The following is a 20,256-nucleotide window of genomic DNA, read 5'->3' as shown; positions in this document are numbered from 1 at the left end:
TCTAGCTACTTTTGGTCCTAACATTTTGGACTCACCCTCTCCTTCCTTATTTTTCAAAGAAAATATTTAAAGTTCGAATTTCAATTACGATGTATTATAGAAAATTTTCTTCTTAATGGATAATGGATCCAAGAGCACTAGCTGTCAGGATAATGGGATGAACCTTGATGTACATTTCTCTGATTTATTCAGATGATCGATGAAAAATTTCTATAAGAATGAATTGATCATCCTCAAGATTAGTAGTACTAAAGGCTTTGATACCCATTGCCAATTAAAAAAAATCCTTAGCAAATTAAATGTGAAATGTTTGCTATATCCATCAATAAGTTTAACATTTCATAATGTTTATTGCACAAAATGGTCTAATTAACACTAATTAAAAGATTTTTAATTTAAAGACAAACGTGCTAGCCCCCTAACCCAACAACTGCCTAATGTTTGTTAAATCTATGAATAATTAATTGATTAATACTAGGTTGTTTAATTAATCAGGACCCACCCACCAAAATAGAAATATTAAATTTGGTTGATGATCACACCTCGTTTCAACAAAAGTAGGTCATTAGAAAAACAAAACAAATTAAGAGAATCCTTGCCGACAAATATTGACTAATATATTAATGTCGTTAATTACAGCACTAAAACAAACCAGAGAGACAAATTAATTATATTGGAAGCATTAGTGATTAGACTAACAAAAAGAAGTTTCTCTAGAATGAATATATATATATACACTTGGGCATAAATAGAAAAGGTACTATATATAAAATATTATTATATAAAAAAAAACTCTACTAACTTGATAAAAATAACTCTAATTTAATTATTTTTTTTAAAAAAATAATTATAACAACTATTAAATAGCTGTTATAACAAAATAACAGTTATTTAAAAGTGCTTTTGATACATTTTATAAAAAAATTTAATCAAATTATAATAATTTTAAATACGATAGGATATTTTTTAATTTTTTTAAAAAAAGACTATCTTTTTTATAATTAAAGTTGTCCTTTTAATTTTTATTTTTTAAAAAATAAATTCTTAATACTTATGGTGGAATTAGTTAATTTTTATTTGTTGGATGGTTAATTTTATATGTAGGGCACTAAGAAGAAACATTTTATTTAGGAATTTTTACAAAAATAATATTATATCAAATCTCGGTTGTTATAATAAGTTCACCGTTTCAATTGCTTTACTTTCAGATTTAATAACAATAATATAAGGTAATTAAGTTCCTTCAAATTTGAAGCCCTGGAAGACGGGTGCCATGCTTAAACCCTCCCATAATAGATCAGGATTTACAATTACTAAAAAAATTCTTAAGTTTGCAAATTAAAATATAAATAAAATGGAATGATAATAAATAATCTAAGATATATCATGAATTAAATTATAAATCAGCTTCTAATATAATTTTCAAATAGCATATAAACATTTCTAGCACTAAATTCGGAGGCTTACAATTTAACTCTTTACAGATTTGAGTTATTCATAAAAAATAAGGCAAAAAGTTTTTCAAATATGTTTGAAAAAAAATTCTCGGATACAAATTAAATATTTGAATCCCCTCTTGTCTAAGGTTGTCATTTTGAAATCTATCCCATTTTAATTTTGGATAAATCTCAATTTTACAATTTGGACATAGATCGGAACATACAATTCATTTGTCATAGCTAAAGCAATAAACGTATAGTTAAAGCAAGCGGTAAGAGCCATTAAAACACAAAAGTTTTAAATATAGTAATTATTTAAGCATGGAGATTTGGAGTGATAATTTAGGTCCACATTAATTATGCGGGAAACAAATTATGACATTTGAATTAATATTTTTTTTTATAGTAATCTAGTGTCCAACTCTTTAAAAAAATTTAAAAAAAATAAAAAAAATCTGTTACCTTAATAACTCGCCTAGTGCCGACCTCAGGGATCCTGAGAGAAATAAATACAAGTACACAAACATTAAGTCATGATGAGATAAGCCCCAAATCATCAGTTCTTGAGAATCAAATTCTGATCATTATGCCAAAGATGTCATGCGTCTACCGTCTGCATTACGCCTAGGACTGTAAATAAATTGAGCCGAGCCAAATTTTGAGGTGTTCAAGCTTGTTTGATAAGATAACCAAATCGAGCCGAGCTTAAAATAAACCAAGCTTTTGAAATGAGTGTTCAAGCTTGACTTGATTTATTTTTTATGAACTTGAACTTATTTGAAACTTGGCTTGAGCTTGGTTCGTTTAGATGTTATCAAACTCTCAATTCAAGCTTGGTTCGAACTTGATTCGTTTAGATATTATCAAGCTCTCAATTCAAGCTTGTTTACTTATTTAAAATTTTTAGTTGTTTGATTGATTTTTGAACTTGATAATTTAAATTTATTTATTTATTTTATTTTATTATTTATTTAACCTATTGAAAAGAGTTTTATTAATGAATATGATTCATAAACATTATTCATGAATATTGTTCATGAACATTGTTTATGAATATTGTTCATGAACATTATTCACAAATATTGTTCATGTTAATGAGCTGCACATATGTGTTCAAACTTGTTTGTTTAACTTAATAAGCTGTTCAAACTTTTTTATTTAATTAATCTTATGTATATTGAACGAACATAAACAAGCTCTTATCAAGCCGAACATCAAACTTGTTCACGAACGCTTGATTCATTTATAGCCCTAGCTACGCCCTGGAGATTAATGCCCAACTCTTAAGATCATATTAATATTGGAGATGACCAATCCAATCTCACAAAATTATTTTTATTAATTATCAAGATAAATCAAGAAGAAGCACATGGATCAAGCAAATAGTTCAACATTACAAAATTTTCGAACTCCCCAAATGTAATGTGTCATGTGTGAAATTTAAACACATGAATCGAGCGGAGAATCCAACGTTACAAAATTTTCAAACTCTCCAAATGTAATGTGTCATGTGTGAAATTTAAACACTCATTACCAAAGAAGTCAGTCCTACCTCTTACCATTACACCATAACATCGAGAGCAACCATTGGGACCAATACAAAACAATACAAAATGCCAGCTTGGGCTACATTACCAGAACGTCTACAGGTGTAACTGAGTTGATACTCAGAATGCAAAATTGCTTCACTGGATAAGGGTCAATTCCCACGGAATTCATTCACCTGCTAATTAAATACCCTCTCATCTATGAGGTCATCTAACACTGTAATGAGAGGCACTTGAAGCAAATGAAATCAACTTGCTTCATTGAATAGGCTACATCCTCGAAAGGAAAACATGTTTGGTTTGTATAGAATGCTAAGGGGTGAGCAAATCTCCATGAAATTGAAATAACCACTGAATCAATTTATTTCAAAAATTAAATTCGATTAATTTAGACCTTAATTATTAAATTTAAATTTTGATTAACCCGATTAAATCAAACCGACAACTTGATTGTTGATCCACAAATAAAACATAATACATTTAAAATTTGATTGTCAACGTAGCAAGGACTGATGATAAAAAAATAATTAATTCAATAATTGACTAAACTAATCGATATTGTATCAATTTGATTTGTTCAATTTTAATAATAAAATTTAATCAGTATAATTTGTCAAAAAAAAATAATCGATTTCAATTAGTTTGGCTCCATCTGATGCTTGGATTTTAACCGAATAATCAATTCTAAGCAACAATTTTCGGATGAAAATTAATGTTTAATTTATATCATCCAAATATCTAACATGATCATTGTCAGATTTCCCACATTGGAATAACTTAAGAATTTAAGATGCTAAAGAAATGTCAATTTGCATGTCTATGGTTTAATCCCACAAACTTAATATCATCGAGATTTGATATAAACTATCTAACAGGGCATTTTAAAGAAAAAATATCAACTAAAACGGGCGCAATTTGATACATTACCCGTTTTATTTTGAGGGGCACTTGTTTCTTGTTCTTGACTGCTCGAGTTAACGAGCATAAAGTGGCACTGGATCAACTTTTCTTCGAATCCTATTAGAAAACAAATCGATAAAAATTAGATGAAAAAGGAACTAGATTACATCAACAAAGGTACCCAAGTAAAATGGCTAATGTGGGTTACTAACCAGTTATCCTTTGCCCATTCATGTTCTTGGGTTTCTACAACATGCAAGCTCAAGGCATGCCTTGATTTGGACGACTTGTTCTCGAAACTGGCACAAGAAAATCCCAAAGAAATCAACTAAAAGAAAAAAAAGTTACTATACTCCATCAAAATGATGGCTAACAGAGTTATTTACCTTTGATGGATAAGGTCGCCGTGTATAACAACTAAAGCGCCTTCTTTGACCTCTAATGGTACAAAATCTTTCTGATCATAGGATGGTGAAGGTTCATCAAAGTGTACTCCATTTTCATCTCTAATAAACCTCCTCTTCAGACCATCTACAGTTAACAAAGTAGAGTAAGTGATCGTAGGATTCAAAAGTTCCATGATGCTAGAGAGATCGTGAAAGAGTCCGCAAAGAAGGCAAAGAAGGATACTCTTGTGGGAGCCTGGAATGGCCCACAGACAACCATTGTTGATGGTTGCATCTTCTAGTGCCAGCCATAATCCTGTGCAAGAGGGAGGGTCTGTGTACAGGAATGAGTTGTCCTGGTGTGGAGTGACCTCTCCACCGATGCCTGGTTGCTATTGAGTTGGTAAACACCGAGTTATGTGGTTATTGACAAAAAAAAGTAGAGTATGATCGTGAGAAAACAAAGGCATCTGATTTTCATAGCCCTACTAATAGCATATTAAAATCAGTTCAACAACATAAAACAGATTCAACTCATAAACTTGTAAAATTTTGAGCTGTGCACTGGCTTCCTTGAAGAGTGTCAAACATGATAATTTCCTTTGTTCGTTGTGTTAGTTTCTCATTCATGTCTTGAGACTGATCTACTAGTGGTACGCATATGATTCCATCAAAACTTTTTACTTCAGCTAATGCAGCCTAACTAAATAAAGGAAACAAGCATCCTAAAATAAATATTATTTGATCACAATTTTCTGTCATGCAAACACATTCCAATTTGCTACAATTGTGACTCAAAACCTGAAGGATTGAACTTTGTTTCCTCTTTACTTTCAGTGAGCTAAAAATTGATGGATATCATTGTTCTCAACTAAACTTGTTGTTGACAGGAATTTGATCTTGAGTGTCACTAAGTTTTTTTTTTGAAATGGTTTCACAAGGTTGTAAACCGTTTCAACCAAGTCTTTAGGCTTACTCCTTTCTTATATCCAATGATGTTGGAAGGATTCATTATAATAGCAAGTTGGCTTGACAAGCACTCTTGATCAATACGAGTAAACAAAGAAAAATAAGAATGAAGAGATTATCAATGATGATGCACTACAAAAGCTAAAGAAGATAACAATTGAAAAACCTGTATATTTTTAAACTCACTTTTTGATCATGATATGGAAAAGACTAAGAACCCAAACTAAGTGAAATTAAAAGCATATGCATGGTGCATAGCAACTTACCTTAAAGATATACATGGATTGTATAACCACAGGTTTCTTGTAATCCAATGAAAAAAGCATGCCCAACAACTTGTCTGAGGTTGAGAACTTTTTGAAAACGGGATCTATTTCATGTAGGGCTGTATAGGACCACGGAAATAGCTTTAAAAATTACTATAAGATCCATCAATGTTTTTTTGCTCAAATATCAATATACAATCAACATATTTTGTCTAAAATACAAACCATGACCAACTTTATTTATGGAGAGCTCCTTTGGCTGTTTCAAACATCCATCATCTCCAAATGCTTTCTCTGCAAATACCATAAGAAAAAGTTTATCAGGATAACAAACAGAAAATAAGAGATGCAGGTGTTGTTCTTCAAACTGATGGATGAAATCGATGGCCTGGATATGACAGAAAGTGGAGGAAGAACCAACAAATCACATTAACAAAAAACCAGGAGTTTGTATCCAACAAATAATCAACTACTGTGCACTTTTTTTCCTGGTAAAACCAGGCATCATGCACAAACACCTTATATACACATACAAAATTACTATCCATTTTAACGAACAAAGCTTCATATGTCCTAAACTCAAGTGCATAGCCGGCTAGCCCCACATGGTGAGTTGTGAACTAATAAGATAGGTTTATAAGCTTAGGTGAGTGAGCTATTATTAACTTTCACTAAAGTATTTTAAGACAATGATTATGTTTAACAAGCTAATGGATTAGTTCTCTCAAAGAGTGGATTGCCACAATTAATTATTAAAATATACTTAGTAGGTCTAGGCATGGTATGGTAGCAATTGATTATGCCTTTCTCTCATCTAAACAGCTCAAGTCAAGACAAATATACCAAAACATGACACACAAGAAAAGAGAATGTCTCAGGTATATGAGAAATTGTAAGACAAGATAAACAATTAAATTTGTTTTCACCCAAATGTGAATTCTTGAGGGTTCCTATAGTAATATTTTAAGTGCTACTCTAATAAGTGCAGCCTTGAAATCCTCAGAGAAACAAGGTAATCTCACTTTCAAAGACGGGAAAGTAATGGCATAGCACTCTCTGCAATCCACAACAGTGACCACGCTTACATGATCCTCATCCCTTTCATTTAAACTAGGAAACTTACTAGTTCCGAGAAGGTCAGAAAGAGATAACCAAGCAGTACCAAGGACTGAAAATAATATACGAAGGAGAATTTTTTATGATAAATAAGCCATCTGTAAAAAAGAGGGAAAGTTAAAAAAACAAACCTTCGAAAAAGAAGGAGATCTTCTCTGCGCTCTCAAAGAAGTAAGCATCCGTATGTTTCTGCTAAATTAACAAAAGAGGGAAAAAAATCAACAAAACAAACCCTTTTTTTTTCTGCTCCTTTCATGCTTCGCCTACGACTGTAAAAAACATGACTTCAACTCGGTGGCGTTCTAGTACCTGGTTCGTCGTCGAGAAAATGGACGAGTAGGAGCCGTCAAACCCGTTCAACAACTCCTCCATCCGGTCTCTCATCTCCTTGATCTCCTCGGAGCCCGAGAACGATTCGACGACCAAATAACCTGCAAGATACATCACTCCTAAGGACACCTTACCTTTCGACGATTTGGAACCCAAAAAAAAAAGAGATTTTTCAGGATTCAGAAGTCGATACCATTGACATTAAAGAAGTCAAGCTGCTCTGCGGTCAGATTGCCGGCGATTCCCATACCGATCGTTCGCTTCCCTTCCACCGCCCTTGGATAGTTGCCCTTCCGTCTCTTCTTAAGCAAGAGGGGAGTCGTCGCGAGCTATAGCCTATAGGTCTCGAACGGGCCTAATCCGGCCATATGGGCCCGGTCCAACAATCACACTCAAAGGCCACATGGGCCAGGTCGATGTTTGAAATATGACAAATTATAGAGCTTATTGTGAAAAAATTACAACGTTTTATTTCTATTCAATTTATTTGTATATAAATGGAAAGACATTAAAACTTTAGAACGTGGAAACCACCATTTTATTGTTGATATTTCTAGAGTTGAATAAAAAAATATGAAAAAAAAGGCTTTCACGCGGAATTAAATTAAGTGAAGGATTGAAACTAAATCAAAATTCCCGCATGAAATGTGAGTTCTATTTTTAATTTAATTTAATTTAAAAAAAAAACTTTCTGACCAACACGTCTTATGCAAATCAAATAAAATAGAGGGCCCTAATTCGATTAAGCAACTGATACAGCCGTCAATTCGCTGCCGAGCGCGTCGAACATGGCTTCAATCCTCTTTTGTTAATCCGACAAAGAAACGATTTTTAGGCATTAAAAAATTGCGCTTTAGGATTCCTCGCGCTCTTGGCGCCAGCTAGCTTTGGGAGTAGTGGAAGGCGACGGGATTTATAGAGTCCAATGCGGCGGGGAGGCGAACTTTCGCTCTCCGATGGCTGGGAGATTGGCGCGGGGGAAGGCGGAAGGGGCCGTCGCGATTTGGGTCGTTTTGGTTTGCATCTGGACTTGCGATCCGAATCCGAGCTTCGCTTTTGGCGCTACCAATCCCAACGACGGTGAGTGAATTGATAGTCTCGTTGAGTCTTTGATGTGTGCTTTTCTGATTTGGTGTTTTGGTTGATAAGTGCCAAGTTCACATGTTTGCAAAAGGTTGATTTATTTTATTTTTTTCCTTCTGCAAATTATGATGCTGATCGATTAGTTTGCTTCATTTAGTCTCCGAAAAAGATTTTTTTTTTTAAGGCTTCCTATTCTTCTTGTGACTCTTGTTTAGCAGATTTATTATTCTAGGTATTCATCCAATAAGCAGAAAACAGGAAAAGAAATGTTTTAACTTTCTGCAGTTATCCCACAAGAACTGCGTGGTCTGAGTTTTACCTAATACGCCTGGTGAAATTGTTGCTTTATCCAATTCAACTTGATTCTTGTACTCAGTTTTCATGCTCCCTGTGCAGCTTCTGCTCTCTATGTGCTGTTCAGAAGTTTGAATTCAGCACCACAGCTATCAGGCTGGAAGCAAAGTGGTGATCCATGCGGGGAATCGTGGCTGGGAATTACATGCTCTGGCTCATCGGTGACAGCTGTGTGAGAGTGATAACTTGTGATTTTAATCTTAGTATGTTTTGCTTGTTTCTTATCTGATTGATGCACTCTTTCCTTTTGTGCTAGCAGAAAATTGTCAAGTTTGGGTCTATCTGGAACACTGGGCTATAATATGAACCAAATGGCTTCACTGGAGGAGCTGTAAGTTAGCAAAGTTTTTAGAGATTCCTCTTGGAATTCAATATTCTCACAATGCTTGTTTGTTACAGGGATATGAGCCAAAATAATCTAGGAAATGGTAATTTGATACCTTATAACCTCCCGCCAAACCTTCTTAGATTGTGAGTTGTTTGAATATGCTTCCAACTATCATTTAGTTTTGTAGGTGCCCATCTAATGGTAATCCTGTCTGCAGAGATCTTAGCAATAATCAATTTGGTGGAAGCATACCCTATTCAGTTTCTCATATGGCCAAATTGGAGCTTCTGTGAGCAGCCTTCTTCTCTAGTTCAATTTATCATGTGATATTGTCATTAATGTAAAATAAGGCAATGCATCAATGGTCACAGAAATCTTGCTCACAATCAACTCCGTGGACGTCTGGATGATATTTTTCAAGGCCTCTCCAAACTCACAACAATGTAAGTGTAGACAAGATTTTCATTCGAGAAGAAACTTACTTCTTAGTATCAACTATCTTTATATTCTGTGTGATGCAATATCATTTACCTCTTGTATCTTCTCAAAATAAGTTTCTTATTCATAATTATGTTTTTACCTTCAATACTGTCAAACCCACATGTCCATGAGTACTTTCTACTCTATCATACTCCACTCTCTGATAAAGGGGCCTTTTTACTGCAGGGACCTGTCTTACAATTCTCTTAATGGTACCCTTCCACAAAGCTTCAGGAGCCTGACAAGTTTGACAAACTTGTAAGAGGAATAATGAATGTTCCAAGCATTAACATAATATCTTATCATTTGGCCTTTTTTTTAATCTTTCTCCTAAAACAAATTGCGTGAAGAATGTTATGCTTACTATTTCTTCATCCACTTTCAGATATTTGGAGAACAATCAATTCACTGGTACTATAAATGTCCTTGCCAATCTTACCCTTCAGAGTTTGTAAGTAATAAATAAAGTTGCCAGTTTATATCAAAATTAGAATTAGTTTGGATTACAAGAAAGATTTGATTTTCGTAACCCTTCTTTAGGAATGTTGCAAATAACCACTTCAATGGATCCATTCCTAACCAGTTAAAGGGGATTAATAACCTTCAGTGAGTACTAAATGAACTTGCATGCTATCATATGATTTAATTGAGGATAAATTGAATGGCTCATTTGTGGATCCTATTCTGTAGGACTGATAATAATGACTGGAGCTCTGGGACAGATAGTTCATCTCAACCAAATCAATCTCCATCTGCTCAAAACTCCAATACTGGCCATGGTAGCGGTGTAGGTGTAGGGGGAATAGCAGGAAGTGTTGCAGGTGTCTTCTTCATTGGTGGATTAATTGCATTTTTTATAATTTGGAGAAAGAGAAGAAAAAATTCGATTGAAGAAAATCTTGGTCAAGACCGGCTATATGCTCATCTAGATTCAGATAGAGTTAAAGGTACTCCACATTTGTTGGTATAACAAGCGTCTGATTTCTGAAAAATCTGGTCTATTACTACATTAGGATTCTTGTTGCAGTTCACACATTTAATTGGGTTGTACTATGATTTAGTTTATGTTGCAGAGAAGGAGATGAATAGAACATCCTCAATATTTGACATAGAAAAGTTGCCATCACTTCCTCCACCATGTCTTAAACCTCATCACTATGAATCATTTGATGAAGATGATTGCTCAAGCAAACTTATCACAAAGAAGGTGGACGTAACAAGTATCAAATCAACTATTTATTCTGTGGCTGACTTGCAAATAGCTACAGATAGCTTCAGCGAAGACAATCTTATTGGCGAAGGCACCTTTGGTCGTGTTTTCAAGGCAGAGTTTGATGATGGAAAGGTATTAATATGACCAAAAATAAAGCTTCTTATTTATTCCGGACACATGTTTGATAGTGGCAAAATTTAGAATCATCCATCTTGTTTGCACTGTGAAGCTGATTCATCTAATCGTTTTCCATGGATTTTGGTAACACTATTTAAAGAGTTTTAATGGCACAACTAGTTTGCTCAACTGATTGAATATCATGTATGACTTTTGGATTATATTCTACATTTTTGTTTAGATTTTGGCCGTGAAGAAACTAAATCCAAAGTCCCTGCCGAGCAAATCAACTGGCGACTTCATTGATCTAGTCACAAATATTTCTCTTCTGCGCCATACAAATTTGACAGAGCTGGTAGGTTACTGTTCTGAGTATGGACAGAGAATGTTGGTGTATGATTTTCACAAGAATGGTTCGCTGTATGAACTCCTCCATCTCTCAGACGAACCACTGTCATGGAATGCTCGGATCAAAATTGCACTCGGTGCTGCTCGGGCTTTAGAGTAAGTGGGATGGTATCCTCTTTAGCAGATATTTGATTATTGTAGCCTAAAGATTGTCCTCTGTTCTGTCTAAACCTTCAATTATCTCTCTCTTTTTTCTCTCTTCTTGTCTCAAAGTTGTATCTTTAAATTTGACTCCAGGTATCTGCATGAGGTTTGCTCGCCCTCTGTTCTCCACAAAAATTTCAAGTCATCTAACATTCTGTTGGGCACAGAATTCAATCCACATCTTTCAGATTGTGGATTTGAAAATCTTATTCCCAATACAGAGATTCAGGTAATGCATGAGATGAAACGAATATTGATTGTAAACAATATAGTTCCATTAGTCGAAACTTCCCTTTTCAGATTCAAATTTCAAGATTAATGTGGTAGATCTTGTTAGAGATAAGTGTTGGATGATATTTTAATATATTCACATGTGCACAGGCAGGTGAACAGGACATGGGCCTCGATGCACCTGAGAGCTCCATGTCTGGTCAGTACACTTTAAAGAGTGATGTTTATCCCTTTGGAGTCGTCATGTTGGAGCTCATGACAGGGAGGAAGCCATTTGACAGGTATACTCGGTTTTATTTTTTGGGAAAAGTTCACCAGTTAAATCATGAAATGCATCATAGATTCTAGGTAAATGAATCTGTTGCATGTTCACAATTGTTTTGCCAACTTGTGTCAGCACAAGACCGCGATCTGAGCAGTACTTGGTTAGATGGGCATACTACATGACATAGAGGCATTGGATATGATGGTCGATCCAGTTCTCAAGGGGTCATACTCTCCGAAATCACTATCTCGATTCGCTGATGTAATTGCTCTTTGTGTTCAGGTAAACATGCATCATGTAGTAATTCAAACATGTTGGACTTTCTGAAACTAAAGACCATAAACTCACACCAATTGTCATACCTTTTTGGGCAGCCTGAGCCAGAATTTAGACCACCGATGTCGGAGGTTGTGCAAGCTTTGGTTCGTCTAGTCCAAAGGGCGAATTTGAGCATAAAAATGGGCAGGGAAGATGGCGTAGGAACTAGCAGGAGAGCCGATGACTTGAATGATTATTTGAGGTAATCGTGCAGCCAAGTTGAAACACATACCGTCTTCCTAATGCTGGAACATACCGTCTTTTTCTACCCTGTGGCTCAAATGCCTATCATTTCTCAAACACATCATATTGCCTGACTTCAGATAATTTTTTCTGTGTGATTAATAGGTTAACAAATGGTCAGTGATTAGTAGATTGTTGTTCACCATCGAAGAGTTTGACGGTATCGTGTATCAAATAAATAAAAATGGCCTTGGATGCGGCTGAATCAGACCTGTGTGATTTATATTGATAATAAATGTTTTGAATAGACAGAGTTCCTCTATTCAAAAGGCAGAGTTCCTCTATTCAATCTTCTTCTTTCTTTTTTTTTTTTGTTGAATATCTCATTAGCATACATCTTAGCCATTAATGAGTTTTAGACAGAGTTAGTAGTGGTTCCGCTTATGAGGTCGATAGAGCTTAATATGAGAAGGCACTAAGACGAACTATAAGTCTATAATCACTGAACAAGGCACCAAAATGTCCAATGATGGGGCATCAATATAAACAAAAAAGTCCCATCTTTTTAACTTAGCACTCGATCTAGCATTGATTTACAATTCAAAGAAACCAAAGAGAACCATCGCCTAATGCTTGCCCTTCCTCCCATAGCCTCGACCGCCTCTTCTCCCACCTCCCCTGAAACGGCTTCCATTTCTGTCGCCGGACAAGTTGTTTGATGCTGAGTTCACTTTCATATGGTCAGGCAAAGGCAGTATGTTGTCGACGCATTTGCGGAAGCTAAAATCATCAGCACTGCCATCGACTCGAACAATGAAGAAGCATCGATTCTTCCACGTTGGGTGGTAGCGCACCTGGAATGCTTCGATGCCTTTCCCGATCTTCTTTGCAGGTTCGGGGTGGCCTTTCTCCAGCAAGCTCAGCATTACCAGGTGCTCGTACTGCAACCAGAGACAGAGAAAAAGGCAGTATCGTGAGTTAACAACCACATTGTCGCCATAAAACAGGAAAAGGATTACAAAACCCTAAAAATCCAAAAGGAGAAATCTTTGCCGAAGGTTGACAAAACGCACCTTGTTGAGATTCAGATTGGGTGGCCACGATCGGAGAAGCTTCAAAAAGTACTCGAACATGTCCGTCGACAATCGGAACGCCTTCGGCCCGATTCTTGCTCCTGCCGCCGTTTCGATCTGGTCCGATCCGCCTCCTCCCGCCTCCAGATTTCCTCCGACTTCTTCCTTTTGCTTGGCTCCATCGGGCTTCTCGCCGGCTTCCGAGCATTTCTCCAACTTGTATCTCTTCGAATCAGGGCCTTCCTCGTCTCGGTCTTCTCTTCCCTGTTTCGGCGCGTCGCAGACGCACTGGCGCTTCACCTTATTTGCGGCGCGTTCGTCTCCGACGAGCATCTGGGGGTGATTCTCCGTTAGCTCTTCCGCCATGTTCGAAAGGAGAAAAAAGGGGTATGGTTGGCAATGAAACCCTGATCGTGACTATTATAGTTACCGAGGACGGGTCGGACGTGAGGACGTGGCGGTGAAGGCGATGACGGACTTGGATTGGGCCTAAGCCCATGGAATGAAAGCCCATAGAGATATTTGTTTTTATTTATATAAGATTTTTTATTCTACTAGAAAAAGATATATTTTGCAGTACGTCTTAATTAAGAATTGAATCATAAGACTTAGTTAATCTATCAAACACCTTGATGATGATCATTACCAAGGGAAAAGATAATCCTCATTTAGAATATCATAAGGCATGAGGGATTAGATTCCCTCTAATAACACCATAATACACATTTGAATCCTCAACATTTAAAAGTATTTCAAAATACTTTAGAATGTCATATGTTTTCAAATAATATCTCTAAAATTGAAAATAAATTATTTATTTTATTAAATTTAGATAATCATTATTCACTACACATTATATATGAGCTAACCTAAAATTTTTATTATCTTTATTTTTTAAATTATTTTCTTCTCTTTCCACTTTTTTTATTATTATATTTATAATAATAGAGAGTTTAGGAAAGAAAAAATATTGAAAAATATTATTTTATTTTATTTTATCGTATCTTTATTTTTTTGTCTCTCCTTTGTATATACTTTTTATTATCTAATCTATTCCATTTATTTTGTCTCTCTCTCAAATTAAATGATATTTTAATATTTAGTGTTTGAATTTCATTTCATAAATTTAAAGGAATATTATTCATGAAATCTAAATTTATGAAATGGATAAGGTAGATGATACAAATATTTTTTACGTAAAATATAAAATTTAAAATAAATTATGTATTTAGGAAAACTTGATGTGGATATTTTATATCTCTTATTTGAGGTAGGGATCTATCTTAATTTTTAGAATCATAAGAAATTGTATATAACCTTCTAATGGTGAAGACTCTCACTTGGAGAAGATGAATTTTATTTTCTCTTAATCAAAATGTATTATAGAGCTCTAAATTAATGATAGCACAGCTACACAAATATATACATGTTATCAAATCCCTTAAAATAGACATAATTAAAACAGAAATATATAGAGAGAGATAAACATATAAATATATTTTAAGAAAATCTTAAGAGATATTTTTAGGAGGTAATCAACTAACTAATTAACAGTGATTATAAAAAAAGCAAAATATTCTTCAAGTTCTATGCATATCTAAATTAGACTTTAAATAAGACTTAAAAGTCTGATCTAGAGTCTAGACCTTGAATAGAAAATAGAATATATAAGGAAAAAAAAAGGAAAATGGCTCTCATAAAAACAAACTTAAATAAGATTATATCATTTCTTTGATAGAAATAGCCACATAATTATTATAATATGTAAAAATAATAATTTAATTAACTTTATAAAAAAATTATATATAGAGCACTTTTATATATATATATATATATATATATATATATATATATATATATATATATATATATATATATATATATATATATAGTTTTGATACTGTACGCGTCTTCCTATACGCTCCCGTGCGCGTCTTCGTTTTTTTATTTTTTTTATTTTTTAAATCCAAAAATTTCTCATCGATAAAATTTGGCTTTTATGTTTTAAAACCTCACTTTTCTCCTCGCTCGCCTCGCCGTTCCTGCCGAAACTTAACTTTTCTCCTCGCTCGCCTCGCCGTTCCGCGGAGTACCTCGCCGTTCCGCGGAGTTCCTAGCCTTCGCCTCGGTGTCGCCTCGGTGTTCCTCGGTCTTCCTCGTTCAGTTGCTTGCTTCGTTGCTCCTCGGCGTTCCTCGCCCGCGACGCCGTGCTCCTCGACTCGGTGTTCCTCGGCGCGTCTTCTTATATGCTCCCGTGCGCGTCTTCTTTTTTTATTTTATTTTATTTTTTAAATCCAAGATTTTCCCTAGCCTTCGCCTCGGTGGATGGAGCTGCCACTGCGTCCGCCTCCGCCTGAACAGAGTTCAGGACAGGAACATCCTGCCTCCGCCTCCGCCTGAACAGAGTTCAGGACAGGACAGGAACATCATCGGAGAGCAATGGAAGTGTGAGTTCGTCTTCTTTTTCCGTGTCTAGTTCGGATTGCATTTTTGGGATTCTGCATCCGAACACTGTCATATGCGTTTTTCTCTGTTTCTCTAGGGTTGCTTCGGCTCCTGGAAAGGTCTTGATCACAGGTCGCTACCTCATCTTGGAGAGGCCAAATGCTGGCATAGTTTTCACCACCACCGCTCGCTTCTATGCCATCGTCAAACCGCTGTACGACGATATCAAACCTGATAGTTGGGTCTGGGTGAGTGGTGCCTTTCCTTTTGTTCTTTGATCACATTATCATATGATGCAAGTGAAAAAGATCTATCCTTGATTCGCCAATGGGATTTTTTCGGTGAATAAGTAGAAAAGAAAATCTAAACTTGAAAATAGCCATCACCAATATTGGTAATTATAAGTTTCCTTGCTAATTTAGTTTGGGGTGAAGAGAAGTGTGAATGCAATTGCATTGTGTTTGTGCCTTGAATTATATACCAAATCGAGTATTTTCCTTGTTGCAATTGTGTATAGTTTTCGACTGATGAGTGAGCTTCTTCAGTCATGGACAGATGTTAAAGTAACTTCCCCTCAGCTTTCTTGGGAGGCCACATACAAGTTGTCTCTGAAAAACTCTATTCTGCAGTGCACTTCTTCAAGGCAAGTACTTTATTGCCTCCTTATTTGTAATGCATCTGTTCGTGCAATCACAAGGCCAGTGGGATTTGATGCAGCCTTATCGATTTTGGTCTAAACATCACAAAATTACCGCTGGACACAGCAACATATTGCCTTGACGTGGCTGTAGATTTAGTTGGTTCTGTAGTTTATAGTTATACAAAAGAAAGGATTTAATTGATTCTCAATAAAGGTTGATTCTTCACCCTCGAAAGATAATGATCAATGGATATTACAAAGGTTGCATAGAAATGAGGCATTCTAATACAGGGTAAATTGCTTAGTTCTCTATCAACTTATGTTTTCAGGGACTCAGTCAACCCCTTTGTGGAGCAAGCTGTGCAATATGCTATAGCTGCATCCAAGGTAATACTCTCTGAAAAGGAAAAGGATAAATTACAAAAACTACTTCTACAAGGTATGTTTTTTTCTTTATTTTTAGATATATAATTTGTACTTTATTAGCTCTTGTCTCTAAGTTTTACACTTCTCCATGCAGGTCTTGATATTACAATCTTAGGAAGCAATGATTTCTACTCTTACAGAAATCAGGTGACTCCCATCTTTCTGTTTGGAAGAAATTGTTTTCTCCTGGATTGTTTGCCCTTAGCACCTGATGGATCCAGTTTTTTATAGCTTAATTTAATTTTTTCACACTTTTTTTATGTTATCATACTTGCATTTATTTATTTTTAATTATCTTCTGTTGTATTGATCATAAATGTCAGTTTACATAGCTAAAGTTATATATGGATAAATTATCTGCAAATATTATCTTCAGATTGAAGCGCACGGCTTACCTCTGACTCGAGAGTCATTGGCGTCACTTCCTCCTTTTTCTTCAATAACATTTAATCGAGTGGCTTCTAATGGAACACTTCCTGGAGAGGAATGCAAACCTAAGGTTGCAAAAACAGGACTTGGCTCATCAGCAGCAATGACCACATCAGTCGTCATTATCAGATTCTAAAGATTTGTTCAAGATTTGCTGAGGTTGTGCTTAAGCTTTTACAATCATAGCATCGATGACTGCCCACACTTGATCTTGGCATTCAAGAATTGGTTCCGACGAGCAAATAGGCTGGCTACCAATGATGACATTGTAGGTTGAGAAAATAGTAGATGTTGATATTATGAATCATTCAAATGAAATACCTTTTTGTTCGAAATTTATGTATGTTGTATATGATCCTTTCTCAAGAAACTAAAGAGACATAAATACAGTACTCATGTGTTATTGTAACCGTCTTATGCATATGGGAATAAATGAATTTACAATTTACAAACAAAATTCAAAGTGATAAAGATTAACATCAACAGATTAAAAAAAAAATGTCCATCAACACCAACTTTTAATTAAATCTTCCAAAATTGATATGAAATATATATAAAAAATTTCATCAGATATAAATACAGTACTCATGTGCTGTAACTGTCTTATGCATATGAGAATAAATGAATTTACAATTTACAAATAAAATTCAAAGTGATAAAGATTAACACCAACAAATAAAAAAAAATTATCCATCACCACCAACATTTACAGTACTCCAGCTGCATCTAGTCTCCTTCCTTATCCCATTAGCTTGCATTAGTCTCCCGATCTCTTTAGCTTCTTCTAACATTACATCCGATGCATACATAGTTTCCAAAGTTATGGAGTTCGATCAGAAAGAGATTTTGTGTCACTTTGCTACTGAGTTTCAGGTTCCTAAACTTCTTACAAGCTGCAAGGAAAGAACCCCACACAGATGAATCAGGATGTATTGGCATTGCATCAATGAATTACATTGATTCATCCAAGCGACCAGCTCGTCCAAGCAAGTCTACCATGCAAATATAGTACTTGAATCCTTGGTCGACAAGCTCATTATAGTTGCAAGCTGAAAGAACACTAACGAATATGATATAGTTTGGGTCAATCCCCAAATCTATCATTTCATCAAATAGTCTGATCACTTTATATCCATGCCCATGTTGTTAGAAAGCAATTATCATGGATGCCCAAGCAATCAAATTTAATTGGTCCTTTGCCTCATCGAAGGTTTGATATGCATCTTCAAAGCAATCACACTTTGCATACATGGTGATCACCCAACACATTGGTTTTTGGGCACACAGTTTTCACTATCAACTAATGACTGTAGCACCCTGACCCCATGAAACTAGCATGACCAAAACTTGGAGTAAGGTACAAAAGGAGGTTTCATCTGGGAAAACTCCCTCTCCCACCATATGTAGGAAACAACCACAAGCATCATCGGGCCAATTACTTTCAATCCAACCCATCATCATAACATTCCAAGTCACAACATCTTTATCGGAGCATCTGTCGAACACCTTCGCAACTTCTTCCAAGCACCCACATTTATAGTACATGTCATGATGTCAATGAGCGAGTTCCTCACATAGGCCAAAGACGACTCCATTGCAAGCTTAACCGCCAAGTCGTGCACCACTCTCCCAAATCCGATGCTACACACATTTGAGCATGCACTCAGCACGCTGGACAAACTCACTTGATTAGGTGTCAAGAGCCCATCATCGTTCAACAACGAGCGAAAAGCTTCCATCGTGTCATAGTATGTCTTCTTGCGGACAAGCCCCACAATCAATGCATTCCAAGAAATGAGGTTCCTGATAGCCATTTTGTCGAACACCTTCCGGAAATCCAAGACACGGTCGCACTTCGCATACATGTCGGTCAAGGTGCTAGCGATATAGACGGCAACCGCGGCGCTATTCTGAAGCACGAGGGCATGGACTTGGCAGTCGAAGCGGTCTGCATCAGTGTCGATGCGATCGGGAAGGATGGAGGAGAAGGTGTGGGAGTTGGGAGCGGGGGCGGCAAAGGCGTGGAGCTATGGGAAGAGGGAGAGGGCGTCAAGGAGCGGCAGGAGCGGGAGATGTGGGCGATGACAGACTTCCAAGCGACGACGCCGGAGTGGCAGCAGACGTTGGCGAAGATGAGAAGGGCACGATGGAGTTGTCCAAAGTTGGCATAGAGGTTGGGTTGATGAGCTGGGCGTGGAGGCAGGGGTGCTTCCGGGAGCAAGGGGGTGCTTCCGCACACCCTCACGCCCCCTTGCCTCCGCCACTGTCAATCATCATCTCGTTGTCATCATTGCTTTACAGTCGGTGCCTGCTCGTCGTCACCACCGTTGCTCTGCAATCACCACCTGCTCGCCATCGCCACTTGTTCATTGTCGCCGCCATTGCCCTGTGGTCGCCACTTGCTCGTCATCGTCGTCGTTGCTCCATAGTCGCCGTCACCGTTGTGGCTCCACAGTCGCCACCTGCTTGCCATCACAACTTGCTCGCAGTCGTCGTCGGCTTGTCATCGCCGCTTGCTCGCCTCGAAAGATAATTTTGAAAAAAATATTATTAACTCCGTAATCATTGTTTAGTTTATATTTTCAAGGTTGTTTTTTATTTTCATTTTATGAGAAAATAGAAAATACATTTATTTGTATTTCCCATATTCATTTAAAAAAAACATTTTCTAAGAAAATAGAAAATGCGAAAAAATCATTTTCCAAAAAAAATGAAAAATACAGTTTTATGAAAATGGAAATACAAATAAACTAAGTGTGCATTTGATTTACACGTTTTTTTTTTAAAAATATGTATTTTTGAAAAATAATGTTTGATTTATATTTTTCATGTTTATTTTCTAAAAAATAAATAGTATTTTCTAAAAAAAATGATGAAAAGTCATTTTTTATTTTATAGAAAATGCTAACATAGGAGATGTTACATTATAGGAATTACTGAATATTTAAACCAAATAAAATATTATTAATAACCTACTAAAATTATCAACAATAACCCTTAGCCACTCGATTAAACAAACAATTTATTGTTTTCCTTTTTTTTTAAAAAAAAAAAGGAAAGAGGGAAGGAATATTTTAGAAGATTAGTTTGTGATTTAGTAATTTAAATATTTTTAAAAAAAACTTAGATACATAGTCTGAACAATTACTATTAATTTAACCAAACC

At 35.8% G+C, this 20,256-nt stretch overlaps 3 protein-coding genes and 1 pseudogene across 6 annotated transcripts; 2 read left to right on the top strand and 2 right to left on the bottom strand.

Annotated features, from left to right (window-relative positions):
* Positions 1 to 2,763: 2,763 nt before the first annotated feature.
* LOC122038306 (phytanoyl-CoA dioxygenase-like) lies at positions 2,764 to 7,266 on the bottom strand. 3 transcript variants are annotated; one of them, XM_042597985.1, is made up of 10 exons: positions 7,147 to 7,266; positions 6,933 to 7,054; positions 6,755 to 6,815; positions 5,733 to 5,801; positions 5,508 to 5,626; positions 4,517 to 4,664; positions 4,273 to 4,417; positions 4,099 to 4,185; positions 3,914 to 4,003; positions 2,764 to 3,162 (listed from the first exon to the last, which is right to left on the bottom strand). In XM_042597985.1, exons 1-9 carry the CDS (start codon positions 7,199 to 7,201, stop codon positions 3,961 to 3,963), a joined length of 849 nt encoding a protein of 282 aa, XP_042453919.1. In that variant the 5' UTR covers positions 7,202 to 7,266; the 3' UTR covers positions 2,764 to 3,162; positions 3,914 to 3,960. The 3 variants fall into 3 exon arrangements, with proteins under 3 accessions (XP_042453919.1, XP_042453920.1, XP_042453918.1); XM_042597986.1 differs by having other exon boundaries at positions 6,755 to 6,812; XM_042597984.1 differs by lacking the exon at positions 2,764 to 3,162 and having other exon boundaries at positions 3,737 to 4,003.
* Positions 7,267 to 7,732: 466 nt separating this feature from the next.
* Positions 7,733 to 12,406, top strand: LOC122038305 (annotated as a pseudogene).
* Positions 12,407 to 12,553: 147 nt separating this feature from the next.
* On the bottom strand, positions 12,554 to 13,559 carry LOC122038303 (protein EMBRYO DEFECTIVE 514-like). Its single transcript, XM_042597983.1, has 2 exons — positions 13,151 to 13,559; positions 12,554 to 13,018 (listed from the first exon to the last, which is right to left on the bottom strand). The coding sequence occupies exons 1-2, from the start codon at positions 13,514 to 13,516 to the stop codon at positions 12,704 to 12,706; spliced, it is 681 nt and encodes a 226-aa protein (XP_042453917.1). The 5' UTR covers positions 13,517 to 13,559; the 3' UTR covers positions 12,554 to 12,703.
* A 1,611-nt stretch (positions 13,560 to 15,170) lies between these two features.
* LOC122012124 (phosphomevalonate kinase, peroxisomal-like) lies at positions 15,171 to 17,482 on the top strand. 2 transcript variants are annotated; one of them, XM_042568582.1, is made up of 7 exons: positions 15,171 to 15,372; positions 15,461 to 15,597; positions 15,693 to 15,843; positions 16,141 to 16,238; positions 16,565 to 16,674; positions 16,756 to 16,808; positions 17,038 to 17,482. In XM_042568582.1, the coding sequence occupies exons 2-7, from the start codon at positions 15,590 to 15,592 to the stop codon at positions 17,224 to 17,226; spliced, it is 609 nt and encodes a 202-aa protein (XP_042424516.1). In that variant the 5' UTR covers positions 15,171 to 15,372; positions 15,461 to 15,589; the 3' UTR covers positions 17,227 to 17,482. The 2 variants fall into 2 exon arrangements, with proteins under 2 accessions (XP_042424516.1, XP_042424511.1); XM_042568577.1 differs by having other exon boundaries at positions 15,171 to 15,597.
* The last annotated feature ends 2,774 nt before the right edge of the window (positions 17,483 to 20,256 follow it).

Source organism: Zingiber officinale, chromosome 1A (assembly GCF_018446385.1).
Source record: "Zingiber officinale cultivar Zhangliang chromosome 1A, Zo_v1.1, whole genome shotgun sequence".
Classification (NCBI taxonomy): domain Eukaryota; kingdom Viridiplantae; phylum Streptophyta; class Magnoliopsida; order Zingiberales; family Zingiberaceae; genus Zingiber; species Zingiber officinale.
Note: the sequence above shows the minus strand (reverse complement) of the source record. Positions and strands in the feature narration are given on the sequence as shown.